The sequence below is a fragment of the Leucoraja erinacea genome, chromosome 15 (genome assembly GCF_028641065.1).
Source record: "Leucoraja erinacea ecotype New England chromosome 15, Leri_hhj_1, whole genome shotgun sequence".
Taxonomy (NCBI): domain Eukaryota; kingdom Metazoa; phylum Chordata; class Chondrichthyes; order Rajiformes; family Rajidae; genus Leucoraja; species Leucoraja erinaceus.
Genome location: NC_073391.1, coordinates 30,217,838 through 30,239,457, shown reverse-complemented (window position 1 = coordinate 30,239,457; position 21,620 = coordinate 30,217,838). Strand labels below are relative to the sequence as shown.

Here is a 21,620-nt window from a genome sequence, read left to right as displayed (position 1 = left end):
GAAGCAAAGCAAGAATTTCACTGTCCTATCAGGGACACATGACAATAAACTCTCTTGACTTGACTTGACTTGAAAGCTGGAAGTGAGGAGAAGCCCCCCCCCCACTGCAGCCCTTAACTTCACAAACCATGACTCTTCAAACCCGTCTCACACCTACTGTTCTTATCTCTGTACTTTGTTCCAACCATCTACCTGTCAACAAATCCCTCCTGGCTGTTGTCGACCTATTGCCTGCCACGCTTTGTCCTGCCTCTCTCCTTCCCCATCTGTCTCCCCACAATCAGTCTGAAGAAGGGTCCTGACCTGAAACGTCACCTATCAACATTGTCCACAGGTGCCACCTGATGTACTCCAGCACTCTGTGTTCTTTCCTCCTCTCTCCCGCCCACCTCCAACCCACACACTGACCTTCGAACAGCTGAGGATGACCTGTGTTCAACTGAACTGTCAACACAGCCCAGAGAGAAGAAACTATGAATGATTATTGAGCTCAGCAGGTGGACAGATCACACACCAGCTCACGGAGTGGACACTGGGTGTTCTTTGGTTTAGTGAGCAGATTGTGACAAGTCAAATATCATCAGCAACTGGTCACACAAAATAAAGTTGGGAGAGAAGCATAAAATAGTTTCTATAACATAAAGAACTTCAGGGCATTCTCATTTTTCTGGGCAGCTCCTGTTGATAAATGTTTTTTGGCTGCTACACATAGGGGAGTGAGCAGGAAGTTAAATAAGTCTGCCTTTGGGAGGGTGCCTTATAGCGCCAAACACCTGGGTTTGATCTTGACTACGGGTGCTGTCTCAGTGTACGTTCTCCCTGTGACCGTGTGGGTTTTCCCCAGGTGCTCTGGTTTCCTCCCACACTACAAAGACGTAGAAGGTTTGTTGGTTAATTGGCTTCGGTAAAAAAAACTGTAAAACTGTCCATAGTGTGTAGGATAGGATAGTGCTGGTGAATGGGGTGATCACTGGTTGGTTCGGACTCAGTGGGCCGTCGAGCCAGTTTCCGCACTGTAGTTCTAAAAATCTCTTGTCCTAATTTGCTTAGCCTCTTCCTGTAGCTCAGGCCCTCGGGTCCGAACAACATCCTTGTAACACTTCTCTGCACCCTTTCCAGCTTAACAACTTCCTTCCCGTAGCAGGGTGACCAATAATTCAACACAGTACCCTTCTTCAGTACTTGTGTGTGGCTTGATTGTACTCATGGACAGTCTGATTTGACTGCATAGCACGTAAACAAAGGTTTTCACAGTATCTTAGTGCATGTATTGTGACAATATTAAACCAACACCCAATACCAATTCCTTTCACTGTCGGAAGATGCAGCAATTCTGCTGACACACAGAATCAATGACCAAGAAAGCACACAGGTGCATGGATGGAACAGGTTTAGAGCGATATGGGCCAAATACAGGCAGGTGGGACTAGTGTAGAATGGGGCCTGTTGGTCGGCAGGGCGTTGGGCCGAAGGGCCTGTTTCCTTGCCGTATGACCCTATAATGGCCTGTTTGCTAAATTCCCATCCAATATCCAGCGTCAGTGATTGTACAGCTGATGTTTGAGCCACCAGTTAATAACGCTCTGCAGAGTGAGCAGATATTTCAACAACTTTTAATAGAGAATAATGCAGTGAGGGGGATTTCAAATGGAGACAAATATGTTTTTGCTGGTTGTGTGGAAAAACTACTGCTTGTTCATTGATTCCCATGTGAAGATCGGAGCCTGCCTGTGTGCTATATTTTAAGGGTATTGTCCTGATAAATGTTTCCTGTTCTTTCCCCTTGGTGACAGGCATTCCACCACGCCAATAATACTATGAAACCAAGCTCAATAATTTATCGATTTAAAGCGTTTACAGCTTATTGCTTCTTTGAGACTCTCGCTCTCCCCCGAGCTGTGACTATCTTTGCTGCAGAATCTTCCGTCAGCTATTCTGGTTGGCAGTTTGTTATTGGGAACTAGGAACATTGATTCTAGCATCTCTGTTGTCTTCAGTGCAGTTTTTATAATTCTCTTGTATTTCTATCTCTGCCTTCTTCTCTTCCACAGAAACCTTTTGCAATTCAGCCAGCTTCAGAGAATCCATTTCTCCTGCTTTTGCAATTGTAGTCAGAATATACGCATTTTAATATTTGCATTTGCATTGTGTTTCACCTCTGTACTCTATATCTGTGCCTCTCAGCATGGTGGCGCAGTGATGGAGTTGCTGCCTTACAGCGCTTACAGAGCCAGAGACCCGGGTTAAATCCCGACTACAGATGCTGTCTGTACGGAGTTTGCACGTTCTTCTCGTGACCTGCGTGGGCTTTCTCCGAGATCTTCGGTTTCCTCCCACACTTCAAAGACGTACAGGTTTGTAGGTTAGTTGGCTTGGTATAAAATGTAAATTTCCCCTAGTGTGTTTAGGATAGTGTTAATGTGCGGGGATGGTTGGTCAGTGCGGACTCGGTGGCTGAAGGGCCTGTTTCCGCGCTGTATCTCAAAACTAAACTAAACTAAACTCATTGTCTCTCTGTCTGTTTCCCCCTAAATATCTCAGTGTGTGTGTGTGTGTGTGTGTGTGTGTGTGTGTGTGTGTGTGTGTGTGTGTGTGTGTGTGTGTGTGTGTGTGTGTGTGTGTGTGTGTGTGTGTGTGTGTGTGTGTGTGTGTGTGTGTGTGTGTGTGTGTGTGTGTGTGTGTGTGTGTGTGTGTGTGTGTGTGTGTGTGTGTGTGTGTGTGTGTGTGTGTGCCCCTCTTTAATCAAACATTAGTGGACTTTAGATAGAAAGAAATTGGCTGGAGTAACTCAGCATCTCTGGAGAGATGAAATGGGTGATGTTTTAGGTCGAGACTCTTCTTCAGACTTAATGGACTTTATCTTGCACCAAAAGTTATTCATGTTATTCCGTTGATCTTATATTTAATCATGTATAGTTTTTCTGCGGACTGGTTCGCACACAACAAAAGCTCTTCACTGTAAATGTGACAATAAACTAATCTCTTTCAATCTCTAACTGCCTCGCCCTGTTCTCTCCCTCTTTTCATCATTCTCTCAATCTCTCTTCCTGTTTGTTTTAATCTGTCTTTCTGTTGCATCTAAAGACACAAAGGTTTTGGAGCTTTGGTTTAACAGCGGGTCAGGCAGCATCTCTGGAGAACATGAATGGACGACATTTCGGGTCAGGACCCTTCTTCAGACTCGAACCATCGTCTATCCATGTCCTCCAGAGATGCTGCCTGACCCGCTGAGTTACTCCAGCACTTTGTGCCTGTATTTGTAAAGCAGCATTTGCAGTTCCTTCTGTCTACCTTTCTGTTGCAATTTCTCTCTTTGCATCCCAGCCTCTCTCCCACCTCTTTCTTCTCCCCCCCCCCCCCCTCCCTCCATCTATCTGTGTGTCTCTTTCTTTGACTCTGTCTCTCCCACCGTTTGTTCCCTTGTCAGCCTCCATCTCCATCTACTCGCCAGGAATTTTTACAGCAACGAACCGGGACATTTTTTGATCTCGCTGCACCTTATTCTTCGGGGAGTTGATGAGCCAAACATTTTGTGAAGAGCTTGTTGCATTTACCGTGTTATTTAAAAATTGTAGACACTATGAAAACTCACCAACATGATTCCATCAACAAAACCAATGCTTTATGAAATTTTGTAGATATTACACAACATTTGAAAACATTGTCATGACATGATAAGTCTTGATCAACACATGCAGCAATGCTCGTGTCCGCTTGAGTTTTTTTCGAGAATCTAAATAAAGTTGAGTATAGAAGCTGGGATAGTGTGTTCAAGTTGTACAAGATGCTGGCGAGGCCACATTTGGAGTTCTGTGTTCAGTTTTGGTCACCCTACTTTCGAAAATATGTCATTAAAGCTGGAATGGGTGGAAAGAGAAAATTTATCAGAATGTTGCCAGGACTTGAAGGCCTGAGCTATAGGGCAGGTTGGGCAAGCTAGGACATTATTCCTTGGAACGCAGGAATATGACTGGTACAACTATAGACTGTATAAGATCATGATAGGCTAGATGCACAGTCTTATACCCAGAGTAGGAGAATCAAGAACCAGAGGTTAAGATGAGAGGAGAAAGATTTAACAGGAACCCGAGGGGCAACTTTTTCACCAGATGATGGCGGGTGTACGAATAGATGATGGCGGGTGTACGGAACGAGCTGCCAGAGGAGGTAGTTCAGGCAGGTATATCAGAACATTTAGGAATTGTGTAGAGGAATATTGACCAAACACAGTACGTGGGACTAGTGTAGAGGGGGCAAGTTGGCCGAAGGGCCTGTTTCCGTGCTGTATGACTGTATGACTCTAATCCCATCCAACGGACATTGAATATGAAGGTTGAGTGGAGAGGGAGGAGGTCGAGTAATTGAGCAGCGGTTGTCTGAGACATCATCATCTGGGCGTGGATTAAAAATTTTGGGGCAAAGATACAAGAGGTTTTGAAGAAAACTCTTAAAATGCAGAGATCCTGAAGGTGTTAGAAATGGAATGAAGTGGAGACATGAGACTGTGGATACTGGAGGGAAAAAAAGTGCTGCAACAACTCAGCAGGTCAGGCAGCATCTGTGGAGGGACATGGTCAGGCAACGTTTTGGGTCGGGAACCTTCTTCAGACTGTTTGGGGTGGGGGATGGTGGGGGAAAGAGAGCTGGATGAGAAGGAGGGGCAGGCCAAAGCCTGGCGAGCGATAGGTGGATAAAGGTGAGGAGGAAGGGGGTGTTTTTGATGGGCAGATAGTTGGACAAATGTCAGATCAGACACGACAAAAGAAATGAGAAGAGGATAGAGGAGGTGCGAATTGTGAAGCCAGAGGAAGAAATGGAGGAAAGAGAGAAAGGGGTGAGTGTTTAGGGAAGAGAGGGAGGAGAAAAGGGAGAGAGAGAGAAGGTGTGTGTGTGTGTGTGTGTGTGTGTGTGTGTGTGTGTGTGTGTGTGTGTGTGTGTGTGTGTGTGTGTGTGTGTGTGTGTGTGTGTGTGTGTGTGTGTGTGTGTGTGTGTGTGTGTGTGTGTGTGTGTGTGTGTGTGTGTGTGTGTGTGTGTGTGTGTGTGTGTGTGTGTGTGTGTGTGTGTGTGTGTTGGTTTGCCAATTTATTTCTTTATTTTTAGATTTAGAGATATAGCGTGGAAACAGGCTCTTCGACCCACCAACTCCCCGCCAACCATGATCACCCCGATACTAACACTATCCTACTCACTGGGAATAATTTACAATTTTTACCGAAGCCAATTATCCTACAGACTTGCACGTCTGTGGAATGTGTGAGGAACCCGGAGCACCCGGAGAAAACCCACTCGGGTATTAAGCAGAACATGCAATCTGGGTACAGACAGTACCCGTAGTCTGGATCAAACCCGAGTGTGTGGAGCTGTAAGGCAGCAACTCTACCGATGTGCCACCCGTGTCCCTAGGTAGGTTTGTTACCTACAATGGGAGAGTTCAAACTGTTAGGTTGTAAGCTACCCGAGTGGAATATGAGGTGTTATGTCTCTGATGCTTTGACATGTGCAATGACAAACCTTTTGACGGTACTCTCTCGTTTTCCACAGTCGTTATGCGCCTACTAGCGAGCAGCGTGGAAGATCATTCTGGGAGCACGACCGCTTGATGCCTGAGTAAATGTTGGCAGCTTGTATCTTCACCTTGTCTTGCTGTCTCTGTCTCCCAGCTATACGCCGCACGTCACAATGCCCACACAGAGAGGCTGTGGCACTGGAGGGCACCTCTTCCTGGCCTTGATCCTCGGAGTTACCCTGTGCCTGACAACGCATGGCTTGGATTACGACAATACTCCCAGATGGACAACATGGATACAAGGTAAACATTCTGGCGCTGACATGACGAGGCAGCACGGCGGCGCAGCGGTAGAGTTGCTACCTTACAGCGCTGGGTCCTGAGTTCAATCCCGAAGAATTTAGAAGATTGAGAGGGGATCTTATAGAAACTTACAAAATTCTTAAGGGGTTGGACAGGCTAGATGCAGGAAGATTAATAATAAATAAATAAATAAATGCAGGAAGATTGTTCCCGATGTTAGGGAAGTCCAGGACAAGGGGTCACAGCTTAAGGATAAGGGGGAAATCCTTTAAAACCGAGATGAGAAGAACTTTTTTCACACAGAGAGTGGTGAATCTCTGGAACTCTCTGCCACAGAGGGTAGTTGAGGCCAGTTCATTGGCTATATTTAAGAGGGAGTTAGATGTGGCCCTTGTGGCTAAGGGGATCAGGGGGTATGGAGAGAAGGCAGGTACGGGATACTGAGTTGGATGATCAGCCATGATCATATTGAATGGCGGTGCAGGCTCGAAGGGCCGAATGGCCTACTCCTGCACCTAATTTCTATGTTTCTATGTTTCTATGATTACAGACGCTGTCTGTGCGGAGTTTGTACGTTCTCCCTGTCACCGTGTGGGTTTTCTCCGGGTGCCCCGGTTTCCTTCCACACTCCCACAGACCAACGTGTTTGTAGGTTAATTAACTTGGGGTAAAATTGTAAAATGGTTCCTAGTGTGTAGGTTGGTGCTAATGTACGAGGTGGTCGCTGGTCGGCATGGACACGGTGGGCCGAAGGGCCAGTTTCCATGCTGTATCTCTCAAGACTAAAGTATGAATCAGAGGCTGTATATTGAGACTGCTAAGTAGCGAATACCATAATGCAGTGTCCAGGGTATGAAGTGTGATTCTATGGTTAGGTAACGGGTGTTTTACAGAGGGGTCATAAATGGGCACGCTCTCCATGGGGTTCAAGGTCAGTTTATTGTCACAGGTACCTTAAGGTACAGTGAAATTGTGTTGCTTTACAATATTATAGTGGGCTTAGTTTAAAGATACAGCGTGGAAACAGGCCCTTCGGCCCGCCGAGTCTGCGCCGACCAGGGGTTAATTAGAGATTACCTAAAATTGTCAGATCCAATGTCCACACCCTGGTGGAATATGAGGTGCTGCTCCTCCAGTTTGCATGTGGCCTCACTCTGACAGTGGAGGAAACCTCTAACTGAAGTCAAGTGGTTTGTTCATAAATGTATCAGTTATAGGAGTAGAATTAGGCCGTTCGGCCCATCGAGTCTACTCCACCATTCAATCATGGCTGATCTATCTTTCCCTCTCAACCACATTCTCCCGCCTTCTCCCCATGACCCCTGACACCCTGAGTGATCAAGATTTGTCAATTTCCGCCTTAAAAATATCCATTGACTTGGCCTGCACACCCATCTGTGGCAATGAATTTCACAGATTCACCACCCTCTGACTAAAGAAATTCCTCCTCATCTCCTTTCTAAAGGTACATCCTTTTATTATGAGGCTATGACCTCTGATCCTAGACTCTCCCACCCATGAAAACATCCTCTCCACATCCACTCTATCCAGGCCTTTCACTATTCAGTAGGTTTCAATGAGATTCCCCCCTCATCCTTCTAAACTCCAGCGAGTACAGGCCCAGTGGCGTCAAACGCTCACCATAAGTTAACCCACTCATTCCCGGGATCATCCTCGTAAACCTCCTCGAGACCCTCGACAACGCCAGCGTTCCTCGTTCCTCAGATATGGGGCCCAAAACTGCTCACAATACTCCAAATGCAGTCTGAGCAGTGCCTGTTACATCCCTGTAGAGAGAATAGATCACAGTTGGTTATCAGTTGAACTGGAGGCCTCAGTAATCTTCTACTCTCTGTACTTGTCTATTTGCATCAGATTAGAACTTGTTAGAACACCATTGCTGTGGCTTTTGCTGCTTCATGTTGGAAATTGTGATTCAGAATGTCAGGCCCAGATTAATACAGCTGTGGCTGCAGTCTCATGCTGAGGTAGTTGTCCAGGGGCACAAGTATTGGGTCGGAGACGTGGTTTGTAGAAACAAAGAAACAGCAGATGCCTGTATATACTAAAGTTAGACACAATGTGTTCAATTTCAAGTTCAAATTTATTTCTCACAGGCACCATAAGGTGCAGTGAAATGTAATTTACCATGCAGCGTTACAATTAACAAAGGACACAATACACAACATAATTCAACACGGGCATCGACCACAGCATTCTTCACTGTGGTGGAAGGCAATACAGTTCAGACAGTCCTCCTCCTCCTCCTCCTCCCTTGTTCACCCGTGGTCGGAGCCCTGACCCTCCATAGTCGCAGCTACAGACGGCCCAATGTTCAAGCCCTCTGGTCAGGATGGTCGGATGTCGGGAGAAGTCGAGTACACCCCGGGGCACGGAGCTCCCAAATCGGCCACCTCCTTACCGGAGACCGTGGCTTCAAGATGTTGTAGGCCGCAGGCCGGCGGTCGGAGCTCTTCTCCGGCGACCCCCCGGCGAGGGATCGCTCGCTCCACGCCTGAAGCTCCACAGACCGAGACTCCAAGATGTTGTAGACCGAAGGCCAGTGGTCGGAGCGCTTCCCCCGGCAAGGGGGTCCGCGATGTTAAAGTCCCCGCTGCGCCGCTGCTGAAGCTCTGGGCCCGACTCCAGGAAAGGCCGCACCAAACCAGCCGTAAGGCCACGAGTAGGGAGGGGGCCGAAGAAGCGACGAGGAAGGAAATCGCATCTCCGTCGAGGTAGGTGCCTGAAAAACGGTTTCCCCCTACCCCCCCCCCCCCCCCCCCCCACCACCCCCCACACAAGACTGACAGAGAAACAACATACAGAGACATATTTTCAACATACTAAAATAGACAAAAATAGTCGCAGCGTCACCGGAAGCTGGAGTAACTCAGCAGGTCATGCAGCATCTGTGAAGAAAAAGAGTGGGTGACATTTCAGGTCGGTACCCTTCTTCAGACTGAAGTCAGTCCCGACCCAGAGTGTCACATATCCTTTGTCTCCAGAGATGCTGCCTGGCCTGCTGAGTTAGTCTGTGGGATGTAGGGTGTTGCTTGCCTTCAGAATTCACCTGTCATTGCCTCATCTCATTGCATTTGCTAACTCCTCTCCATTCTTTTAGTCTGGATGATGAGACTAGTGAAAGGCTTGGATAGAGTGGATGTGGAGAGGATGTTTCCACTAGTGGGAGAGTCTAGGACTAGATGTCATAGCCTCAGAAATAAGGGACATTCTTTTAGGAAGAAGATGAGGGGGGATTTATTTAATCAGAGGGTGGTGAATCTGTGGAATTCTTTGTTACAGGATGCTGTGGAGGCCAAGTCAGTGGATATATTTAAGGCAGAGATAGATTCTTGATTAGTATGTGTGTGAGAGGTTACGGGGAGAAGGCAGGAGAATGAGGTTAGGAGAGATAGATAGATCAGCCATGATTGAATGGCGAGTAGACTTGATGGGCTGAATGGCTTAACTCTACTCTTAATGGCTTAACAATTCCTCCACTTTGATGACCTCGAAAAGATCATCCACACATTTATCTCCTCCCGCCTAGATTACTGCAACTCTCTTTACACTGGCATCAGCCAATCTTCCCTGTCCCGCCTGTAACTGGTCCAAAACTCCGCAGCGAGACTCCTGACAGGCACCCGAAAAAGGGACCACATCACCCCGATCCTGACCTCTCTCCACTGACTCCCTGTGCGGTTCCGTATACATTTCAAGACCCCCTTCTATGTCTACAAAGCCCTCAATGGGCTTGCCCCCTCCTACATTAAAAGCCTTCTCACCCACCACTCCACCTCCAGGTCCCTCAGATTGGCCGACTTGGGGCTGCTGAATATCCCGCGGTCTAGGCATAAGCTTAGGGGTGACCGCGCCTTTGCGGTTGCAGCTCCTAGACTGTGGAACAGCATCCCTCTTCCCATCAGAACTGCCCCCTCCATCGACTCCTTTAAGTCAAGACTAAAAACTTATCTATACACCCAAGTTCCTGACGTCCACTGAGCGAGGGCTATATGTATATATGTATGTAGTTTGTTTGTTTATACTATTCTTATAACAAATGTAAAGCACTTTGGCCAACGAGAGTTGTTTTATAAATGTGCTATATAAATAAATGTGACTTGACTTGACTACTCCTATCACTTATGACCTTATGAAGGGTCCTGACCTGAAACATTGACTGTCCGTTTCCCTCCGCAGATGCTGTTTGACTCGCTGTATTCTTCCTGCTGCTGCTCCTTTTTGTTTGCTACATTCTGCTATATTGTTATCTCACTAGCTGCACAGCCTCGAGTTCCAAGTTTATCGAATAATGTTACGTGGCATAGGCTGGTAGAGCCGCTGCCTCGCCGCGCCAGAGACCCTGGTTTGTTCCAGACCTCAGGTGCTGTCTGTGCGGAGTTAGCACGTTCTTCATGTGACCGCGTGGGTTTCCTCTGGGTGCTCCAGTTCTCTCCCACAACCCAAAGACGTGCGGGGTCAAGTCAAGTCAAGTCAAGTTTATTTGTCACATACACATACGAGATGTGCAGTGAAATGAAAGTGGCAATGCTCGCGGACTTTTGTGCAAAAGACAAACAACAAAACAACCAATTGTAGATCAATTGGTCCACACGGGCAGAACCAGAGGTCAGGACCAAACCCAGGTCTCTGGCGCTGTGAGGCCGCAGTTCTGCTTTGCTTCCATTAGGGAAAGGATGGCCTAAGGAGTATAAAGTCTCTAAAGTCTAAAGATCTCTTTCATCTCCAGGAGTCCCCTTGCATCCCTTATAAGCACTGGTAATTGTTGCATTGTGTGTACGACTGTCAGATTCCACACATATTTGCACATTATATCCTGCTTGCTGCTGTGATGATTCAGATCTAATGCAGCCTAGAAAACCATACTGTTGTGTGGGATACAGTAATTAAAACAAAAACAACAAGCAAAGCATCTCTCCTACGTTGAGTGACTAATATTCTTCTGCACGGCAGCCCAGTGGACTGATGTAGGATATGCATGGTGCTTTCAAACTATTGAAACAAGGAGCTGCTGGATTACAAAATAATAACATGCAAAATGCTGGAGTAATTCAGCAGGTCGGCCATCAGATCTGCAGGATCGTAGATGGGTTTTGGGTCGGGAAACGAGAGAAGGGTCCCAACCCGAAACATCATCTATCCATGTTCTCCAGAGATGCTGCTGGACCCGCTGAATTACTCCAGCATTTCACGCCTTGAAAAGGGAAGCACAGTGATGCAGTGGTGGAGTTGCCGTCTAACAGCGCCAGAGACACAGGTTCGATCCTGACTATGGGGTGCTGTCTGTACGGAGTTTGTATGTTCTCCCTGTGACCTGTGTAGGTTTTCTCCGGGTGCTCCAGTTTCCTCCCACACTCCAAAGTCATATAGGTTTGTAGGTTACACAAAAAAGCTGGAGAAACTCAGCAGGTGCAGCAGCATCTATGGAGCGAAGGAAATAGGCAACGTTTCGGCCCGAAACGTTGCCTATTTCCTTCGCTCCATAGATGCTGCTGCACCCGCTGAGTTTCTCCAGCTTTTTTGTGTAACCTTCAATTCTCCAGCATCTGCAGTTCCCTCTTAAATACTAGGTTTGTAGGTTAATTGACTTTGGTAAAATTGTAAATTGCCCCCAAGTGTGTAGGGTAGTACTAGTGGTGATTGCTGGTCAGTGTGGACTCGGTGGGCCACAGGGCCTACTTTTGTGCTGTAGCTCCAAACTAAACCACATTGAAGCCATAATTCGTACTCAGTGCTCACCTCACCCCCTCTACATCTAACCCCTCCCGCCTGCCATTTCATTGAATTCCTCATTGCTTTTAGCATGTGGTTTTAATGACTTCCCATTTCATTCATCTGTGTAGTCAGCTGAACCACCTTAGGTCATTAACACCTCACCACTTCCTACACAGAGAAGCTTCTCCTCAACTGCTTATTGGGTTTTTTGCTGGTTCTATAAGGTCCCTTCTTGTGTTCCCAGCATAAAGGCACAGGATAAAGGGAATAACGTTTAGTGCACGACAGAGACCAGTAAGGTTCGATTAAAGATAAGCCGAGGGTATTCAGTGGATATTTTTAAGGCAGAGATAAGATCGATTCTTGATTAGTACGGGGCTCAGATGTTATGGGGAGAAAGAAGGAGAATCGGTTAAGGATGGAGAGATAGATCAGCCATGATTGAACGTCGGGGTAGAATTGATGGTCCGAATGGCTTAATTCTACTATCACTTGTGACCAGATGACGTTATGAGGGTCTTGAATGAGGTTGATGGTAGCTCATGACCACTATCTAGTTGCTGGTGTTTGGTCTCTTGCGTCATCTGCAGCCTTGTGTCTTTGCTTCCAGGACTCTGCTGTCAATCCCACATTATAAATATGCATCAGCTTCCATTCACCCACGTGTCCTGGTCCTGATTTGTTCTGCCCTTTTTCCCACCTCTAGATCCCCCCCTCCCCCCCAACCCTACTTCCAGTGTGAAGAAAGGTTCTGGTCTGAAGAAGGGTCTCGACCCAGATGTTACCTATTTCCTTCGCTCCATAGATGCTGCCTCACCTGCTGAGTTTCTCCAGCACTTTGTGTCTATCTTCTTTATAAACCAGCACCTGCAGTACTTTACTACCAGACCCAGCAGCCATAGCCTCAGAATAAAAGGACGTACCTCTGGAAAGGAGATGAGGGATTTCTTTAGTCAGAGGGTGTAAATCTGTGGAATTTATTGTCACAGTTGTCTGTGGATGCCAAGTCAATGGATATTTTTAAGGCGGAGTTTGACAGATTCTTGATTAGTAATGGTGTCAGGGGTTATGGGGAGAAGGCAGGAGAATGGGCTTTGGAGGGAATGATAGATCAGCCATGATTAATGGTGGAGTAGACGTGATGGGCGGAATGGACAAATTCTGCTCCTAGAACTTATGAACTTATGCTTACATTTTAAAGCCCTCATCGCTGTTGTGAAGTGTTGAGCTTGAAGCTGAGCTCTGTATTCCTCCAGGCTTCTCATACTGTCAATTATTGACTCAATCCTTCAATTCCTGAGCTTGGCGTATTTTACTGAAGGGATATGAGTGTGTTTGGTTTCTGTTTAAACGTCTCATGCCTCCAAATGTTGGCAAATGCTGTTGGATTCATAGAGACAGCTCCGTCTCATGCATCTTGACGCAGCTGAGAGAGCCCACACCTGCTGGGGCTCTGGTCTTGAGGGATTGGGAGGAGAAACCGGAACCATTTAATGAGCAGGTTCTGCAAAAGTACAGTGCAGAGAAAAATCTGATCATCAGCCAACTCTGGAAGACAGTTCATGTGCATTTTGGTGTGAGTGTTTTTTCTGTTCCAGGGCCAGCCTTGGTAATAGTTTACAATCCAGTCACAGGTACACAGGGAGTTGCTTTGATGGGGCCAGGGCTGCCCGTGTGGGACATTTTGTGTAAATATGACAAGTGTCTTTCTGAAGGATTAGGCGGGGACATTTTCTGTTGCTGGGTAACAGGGGATTTTTTTCAGGGGATTTCACTTTCATTTTCTAATTCTGGTGTCTGTACATACATGTGCATATCTCTGTGTTAATGTGCGTGTCTGTGCCTGCGGGTGTGTGCCCTTTGCCAATGTGTATGCACGTGGGTGTGTGCGTGTGCCTGCGCACGTCTGGGCCTAAGCATGTATGTGTCTGCGACAGTGTGTATTTCAATGAGGGTAGGTGCGCATGCATGTGTGCGCATGCGTGGGTGAGTGCATGTGTGTGAGTGTGCAGCTGTATCTGCACATGAGTGTGCACGTGTGAATGTGTCTATGTGTGAGTGTGCACAAGTGTGTGAGTGTGCATGCATGAGTGGGTGCATGAGTGCATGCGTGAGCGTGCACGAGTGAGTGTGCATGTGCGTATGTGCGTGTGCATGTGTGAGTGTGCATGCGTGAGTGTGATGATCATGGAACAATGTAGTAGTGGCTGACTGCTTTCAATCTCTGTTTAAAAAAGAACTGCAGATGCTGGAAAAATCGAAGGTAGACAAAAAATGCTGGAGAAACTCATCGGGTGAGGCAGCATCTATGGAGAGAAGGAATTGGTGAAATTTCGGGTCGACACCCTTCTTCAGCTACCTGCTTTGTATCTCTGTTCCTTTGTTGTATTCACAGACTGCCCTGGAGTAATCTAGAGCCCCCGCCTTAGCCCTGAGGTGTCGTCATTGTAAGAAACGCAGCGGGCAATTTGTGAGCAGTGGGATTTCACAGAAGTTTAGCTGTTTTTGTTAGCATGTTATTTGAAGGGAATACATTGACGGTGATATCCAGGGTATTAACACCCATCCCCACCCCTAGAAGCCCACGGTGTGATCTTCCACATGTCCCTATGAAAACCAATGCCTGTTGGTTCAACATCTCACTGAGAGACATCTTCCAACAGCACCTTCCCTACTGTTCTGGGCTGTATGCTCTGGTGACATGTACATGGATGGACCGGTACATGGACGAAGAGGCTTACAAGGATAGTTCAAAGTTCATATGTCATAGGAGCAGAGGTAGGCCATTCAGCACATCAGGTCCATGCTGCCATTCAATCATAGTTGATCTATCTTTAATTAGCTTTTAATTGTTAATTTTAATCGCTATTTGTCTTCCATACAAATTGCAAATTATCCCAAGTGAATAGGATAGTTCTCCCTGTGACTGCATGGATGCTCTGGTTCCCCCCCGCACTGCAAAGATATACAGGTTTGTAGGTTAATTAGCTTTGGTAAAATTATAAATTGTACCTAGTGTGTAGGATAGTGCTAGCGCACAGGGTGATCGATAGTTGGGGCGGACTCGGTGGGCCGAAGAGCCTATTTCCACACTGTATCTCTACAATCGACTTATTGTTGTTGATTCATCCAACAGCAGCAGTATCATCGGCGAACTTAAAGATTGAGTTGTCATTGTACTTGGCCACAGGGTCATGGGTGTAGAGAGAGTAACGCCAGAAGTAGAGAGAGATTACATGATGGAAAATTGTATGAAAGGACACTGTGCCACCACCGCATATTCATTAAGAATAGGCCAAGTTTGTTGTTCAAAGCAGGGCTTTAGCTTCAGCTTCAGCTCCTGGGCGATATTGAAATCCATCAACTATAGCTTGTATGGTTTTTGTTTGGGTTCTCGATAAACCATTTTGTTAATGGGCTCCAATGTTGCTTTTGTTGTTTTGGCTGCTATTGTGCCGTCAATCCTGCAGAAATTGCAAAAAAATGAGTCTAAGGAAGGGTCTCGACCCGAAATCACCTATTCCTTCCCTCCAGAGATGCTGCCTGCACCGCTGAGTTACTCCAGCTTTTTGCGTCTATCTTCTGAATAAATACCCTTGATGGTCACTGCACCAGAAAGGAGCAAGAATAGAAGCCGTGATCTTGGGAGACTCTGACAGCACGGTGCCATGCCTTGCCTCGAGCGAGCAGTGATAGTTAACAGAGTAATGAAAGCGATAAAAATCACTCATTATTTTGCTGCAGCTGTGGCTCCCAGCTCGTGAGCTGTGCCAGTGCCTGTGTTATCGCTGGATGTCGTTGTTGAGGGAGTGGGTGGGAGGTAAGCTGGGTTAATGGCCACTGTCTGCCATGCGGCTGGACCCAGCAGGACATTCTGGGACATGTACAATTTATTTGTTGTCATTTGAACCCCATTGAGGTTCAAATTAAATGTTGTTTCTGCAGTCATACACACAAGGAAAAAGAACCAAGACACAACACAATTTACACAAACATCCATCACAGCGCATCTCCTCCTCGCTGTGATGGAAGGCAAAGTCTTATCTCTCCCCTGCACTCCCCATTCTCCTCCCGATGTCAGAGTCAAAGCCCCCAGCGGGCGATGGTAAGTGTCCCGCGGCCATTAAAGCAGCGCCGGGCGATGCAAGGCCGTGCTCCGGGTCTTGGTGTTGGAGCCCCCGGCGGGCGCTAGCAAGTCCTGTGGCCATTTAAAGCCGCGCTGGGCGATGTAAGGCCCTGCTCCAGGTAATTTTCAACCCCGCAACTCGTGGAGCATACTGTGGCTCCAGCAAACAGTTAAATGCCACCAAAATAGACTTGGGTGCCCAGGGTGGCTCTGGGGCCAGTTCCTCACATTGCCAGTGCACAGTGCTAGAGACCTGGGTTTAATCCAGGTAAAGGGAATAATATTTAATGTGTGATAAAGTCCAGTAGAGTCCGATTAAAGATGGTCTGGGGGTCTCCAATGAGGTAGATTGCAGTGACAGTTTTCAGACCGTGACACATTCTGCAGGTGTCTGAACGGTTATACTGGGAGGCAGCTTTGTCCCGCTGTTGTTTCTTGGCCATGCTTGATCATCACGGAGGGCTTTCTTCTACCACTTGAGATTGTTTGACTTCCTAGAAGGCCGTGGAGGCCAAGTCAGTGGATATTTTAAAGGTAGAGATAGGTAGACTCTTGATTAGTACGGGTTGTCAGAGGTTACGGGGAGAAGGCAGGAGAATGGGGTTAGGAGGGAGAGATAGATCAGCCACGATTGAATGGCGGAGTAGACTTGATGGGCCGAATGGCCTATTTCTACTCCTATCATTTATGACCTCATGACTTGGACGCAGCAAACCTGGCCGTCACCTGCGAATGTACCCCGCGGTTCACCTGCGATTTCCGGTTGGGGAACATTCGGATTGTCTTCGTCAGCTCACAGTCTTCCCCGCACTTGGTGATGAAGTCAGTCACGCCAGTGGAGTACTCATTCAAGATCCTGCGGAATCCCTGAACACGGACCTGTCCACTGACTCGAAGCAGTCGCATTGGAAGTTGCCTGTGTCCGCTGGCCAGCGTTGAACGGCTCTCTGTACCGGATTCTTCTGATCTAGTTTAAGTTCAGTTAGTGCCTACCGGCTGAGGCCAGGCCTTCAACGCTATGTGTAACTATCTGGTAATTGTCACAGCACTGTCTGCCAGATCAAGCTGTGTCCATGTACGAGGCCGTTCCTCACCATATAATTGCAATGATGCATTAATTACTGCATCGGCGGCTGTTGGATGCTTCGGGATGGATGAATGCTTGGGAACCTGCTGCAGAAACTGAAGACCACGTATTGTTGGCTATCGTACTCAGCATGGTTCAAATCATATGGAGAGAGAAGGCAGAAACAAGCCCTTCAGCCCAACAAGTCTGTGCCGCCCACCAAGCACCCATTTACCCTAACCATGCATTAGTCCTTTTTTATTCACCTCACCTACGGTGCAGCACGGTGGCGCAGTAGTAGAGTTGCTGCCTTACAGCGCCAGAGATCCGGGTTCAATCCTGACTACGGGTGCTGTCTGTATGGAGTTTGTATGTTCTCCGTGTGACAGCGTGGGTTTTCTCCGGGTGCTCCAGTTTCTTTCCACATTCCAAAGGCCATCAGATTTGTAGGTTAATTTGGCTTCAGTAATATTTATAAATTGTCCTTAGTGTGTAAGATAGTACAGGAATCGGTTGGCCGAAGAGCCTGTCTCCACGCTGTGTTTCTAAACCAAACCTAATCATCAACTCCTGTCCCTACCTTCACCTACAATCGAGGGGGCAATTTACAGCAGGCATAAACTTACCAACCCAGACAGCTTTGGAGCGTGGAAGGACACGTGAATTACCAGCAACTGAACCGTATCCGCTCACCAACTATAGAGTCGTCCTGACCTCCCATCTACCTCATCAGGGACTTTGAACTCTGTTTAATCGTACTTTATTGGGACTTTATCTTGCACAATCCATTATTCCCTTTATCCTGTATCTGTACACTGTGGACGGCTCGATTGTAATCATGTATAGTCTTTCCGCTGACATGCAAGAAAAAAATGTTGTTGCGATAGCAGGCAACAAAAAATGTTTTCACTGACACGTGACAATAAACGACAATAAACTAGTTGAGTTTAGATTAGCTAAACTTGAACTAAAGGTATCACTAAATGAACTCAGGATGGAACCCAGGTCTCTGGCACTGTGAGGCAGCAGCTCTACCAGCTGTGCTGCCCTGCCCTTATTACTCACAGTAGATGCTGGAGTGCGTTGCCTTCAACAGAGTGGAGCTTCCACGTGTCACAATGCTGCCTTGTGACATCCTGAGGCTGTGAAAGGCACGCGGCCCAAATGCACGCTCTTAAAGGTACAGTCCAGTTCCAACGGTTTGCCTGATCGTCTGACATTGCATTGGACTGTTCCCTTTAAATATCCAGAGACCCGGGTTCGATCCTGGACACGGGTGCTCTCTGTACAGAGTTTGCACGTTCTCCCCGTGACCTGCGCGGGTTTTCGCTGGGTGTTCCGGGCTCCTCCCACACTCCAAAGGCAGGTGCACACACGTGCAGGTTTGTAGGTTAATTTGGCTTCAGTAAAAATGGTAAATTTCCCCTCGTGCTGGTGTACGGGGTGTGATCGCTAGTTGATGGGCCGAAGGGCCTGTTTCTTTCCACGCTGTATCTCTAAACTAAACTAACCTGAAATTCAACTGAGTGACAGCGAAGCAAATTAAAATAAATAGCCCAGCCAGTAAAGAGGCAGGGAGTTTAAAAAGGAACTGCAGATGCTGGAGAATCGAAGGTTACACAAAAAAGCTGGAGAAACTCAGCGGGTGCAGCAGCATCTATGCAGCGAAGGAAATAGGCAACGTTTCGGGCCGAAACCCTTCTTCAGACTGGATGCTGCTGCACCCGCTGAGTTTCAAGAGGCAGGGCGTTGTGTGTGTGTATGGAGTAAAAAGAGGGGATTTGCATTGTATTGAGTAATGATTTGGCATGTTCTTCCCTCTGGGTTGGGAATGTAGGAAGCATCGCTTGATGGACTGAAGACAGATTGCCACATGCTGACTCATAAATAAAGAATGAGTTGCTGCACCCTAATTGACACAGGGTAAAAATACAACAAGATTTCTGACATCCTCAGTCTTCTCCTATTCGTACCAAGCAATGTCTGGAGGGATGCTGTCCTATCTTCCTACAGGGGAGGCGATGAGATGCGGGCTAATTTTAAATAATTGAAATCGGGCATCGGTACATTTTTCTTTCGCCGATTTGAATTTGTTATTCGGCTGTCCAAAGATGGAGACAGTTTGCTGCTTATTTAAAAAATTAAAAAACGGCTGTAGAGCTCTGTGTGTCAGGCATCATCTTTAGAGACTTCAGACTTTAGAGACTTTACAGATCCAGCAAGGAAACGGGCTGTATGGATTTTGTACTCCCTGCGCTTATTCCGGGTGCTCCGGTTTCCTCTGACATTCCATAGACGTACAGGTTTGCAGGTTGATTTGGCTTCAGTAAATATTGCAAATTGTCTGGTGTGTAGGATAGTGCTAGTTTTAGAAGATTGAGGGGGGATCTTATAGAAACTTACAAAATTCTTAAGGGGTTATACAGACTAGATGCAGGAAGATTGTTCCTGATGTTGGGGAAGTCCAGAACAAGGGGTCACAGGTTAAGGATAAAGGGGAAATCTTTTAGGACCGAGATGAGAAAAACATTTTTAACACAGAGAGTGGTGAATCTCTGGAATTCTCTGCCACAGAAGGTAGTTGAGGCTATAGTTCATTGGCTATATTTAAGAGGGAGTTAGATGCGGCCCTTGTGGCTAAAGGGATCAGGGGGTATGGAGAGAAGGCAGGATAGTGAGTTGGATGATCAGCAATGATCATATTGAATGGCGGTGCAGGCTCGAAGGGCCGAATGGCCTACTCCTGCACATATTTTCTATGTTTAGTTTAGTTTAGAGATACAGCGCAGAAACAGGCCCTTCGGCCCACCAGATCCATGCTGACCAGCAATCCCCGCATATCAACACTATCCCACATACACTAGGGACAATTTTTACATTTAACAAGCCAATTTACCTACATACCTGGACGTCTTTGGAGTGTGGGAAGAAGCCGAAGATTTCCGTGCCAATTGGAATATGTTATTCAGCTGCACAAAGATGGAGACAGTTCACTGCTTAATTAGAAAACAAACTGCTGTAGAACTCAGCATGTCAGGCAGCATCTTTAGAAGATTTCCGTGCCACAGTGTACATGGTGATCGCTGGTTGACATGGACTCTGTGGGCCAAAGGATCTGTTTCCACATTGTGTCACTTAATTAGTAACCAAATAAACTAAAGTAAAGGACTCAGGTAGAGCAGACCACCAGGGGATCTTGGGAGTCCTCCTCTCTCCGCCCTTTGGTGGGGAGAGTGGTGACTCTGGCCTTCTGCCAACATCGACGGCTATATGGGACAGGTGGCACACCGGGATTGGAATTAAATGGCGGTGCATGCAGTTTTCTATGTTTCTATGTTTCTATAAAAGCATCTTTAGAAGATTTCCGTGCCACAGTGTACAGGGTGATCGATTATGTGCTCACGTTCTGGAACGCTACATCACAGAGGGAGAGACTTCTCTTTGTTGGAGAACCACCCACGATCTCTGGGGACTTTCAAGCCCTTCCATCTCCAGCGGAAGATGTGAGAATTAATAGAGGGAATGTGACACTTGATCAGTGCACAGTTAGGTCCAGCAGACACCAATAAAGGTGCTGTGTAGTTTACAAGGAACTGCCAAGGCTGGAATCTTGACCAAGACGCATAGTGCTGCCCTTAGTGATACAGCGTGGAAACAGACCCTTCGGCCCACCGAGCCGACGCTGACCAGCCATCACCCCGTACAACCTACAAACCAACACGTCTTTGGGCTGTCACAGAGAGAACGTCGAACTCCGTAGAGGCAGCACCCGTGGTCAGGATCGATCCCGGGTCTCTGCCGCTGTAAAGAAGCAACTCTACTGCTGCGCCACCGTGCACTGAGGAACTCATTGGGACCACAATCTAGGCTTCTTCAGCTGTTGGACATTGAGGACACAGTCCAGTGGGGACACTCTTCAAATAAGGGAAGGGAAAGTTCCCCAGAGGGCCATGTGAGTGACCAGGTGGTTTTGTTTAAAGACATTCACTCTGACACAACTAAATCTATAGCTACTGAGAATGAATGAAGAGTTTTTGCAGTTTTTGTTTTGTATCTATTTTTTAATTCTGAATTGAGTTTAGTTTTGGAAAAGAAAAACTCTGCGGGTCAGGCAGCATGAAGAGGTGTCCCGACCCGAAACTTTGCCTCTCTGTTTCCTCCAGGGATGCCGCTTTGACCCGCTGAGATACTCCAGCACTTTGTATCCTCTAGTGTTGTATAGTGTTCAAGAACCTGATGGTTTAGTTTGTTTTTCTGTAGTTTGGTTTATTGTCACGTGTACCAAGGTACAGTGGAGGCTTTTTGTTGTGTGCTATCCAGTCAGTGGAAAGACTGACTGGGTTACAATCAAACCGTCCACAGTGTACAGATACAGGATAAAGGCAATCACGTTTAGTGCAAGATAAAGTCCAGTAAAGTCCAATTAAAGATAGTGCGAAGGTCTCCATTGGGGTAGATGGGAAGTCAGAACAGCTCTCTAGTTGGTGATGGGATGGATCAGTTGCCTGATAACAGCTGGGAAGAAAATGCCCCTGAATCTGGAGGTGTGCGTTTTCACACTTCTGTACCTCTTGCCTGATGGGAGCGTGGAGATGAGGGCGTGACAAGGTGAGGCTGGTCCTTGATTATTCTGGTGGCCTTGCCGAGGTTGCGTGGTGTAGATGGAGTAAATGGAAGGGAGGTTTTTGGGAAGAGAGTGTTTGTGCCTCCGTTCAGTCACATCAGAAGTACTACACGAGTATTTGGCCCCAGCATTGAAGCAGTAATAGTATGCTGTGTGACTAAAAACAATATGTTCACCAGGGAATCAGTAAACCGCTGTGCAATGCAGGTTAATGTTTACCTTTTGACCAAAGTGACAACGAAAACCTTGTTTGTTTTGG

At 47.0% G+C, this 21,620-nt stretch overlaps 1 protein-coding gene across 4 annotated transcripts in view; it reads left to right on the top strand.

The window, feature by feature from the left end:
• Window positions 1-21,620, top strand: part of sema4gb (sema domain, immunoglobulin domain (Ig), transmembrane domain (TM) and short cytoplasmic domain, (semaphorin) 4Gb) — a 113,737-nt gene that overhangs the window by 10,245 nt on the left and 81,872 nt on the right. For 3 of the 4 annotated variants that reach the window (XR_008724684.1, XM_055646996.1, XM_055646997.1), the window contains exon 2: window positions 5,542-5,809. Coding sequence is in view for 3 of the 4 variants with exons in the window: in XM_055646996.1 (XP_055502971.1) it covers window positions 5,680-5,809 (130 nt within the window). In the remaining variant the exon portion in view is untranslated. The remainder of the gene's footprint in view (window positions 1-5,541; window positions 5,810-21,620) is intronic. The other variant, XM_055646998.1, reaches the window with a different exon arrangement.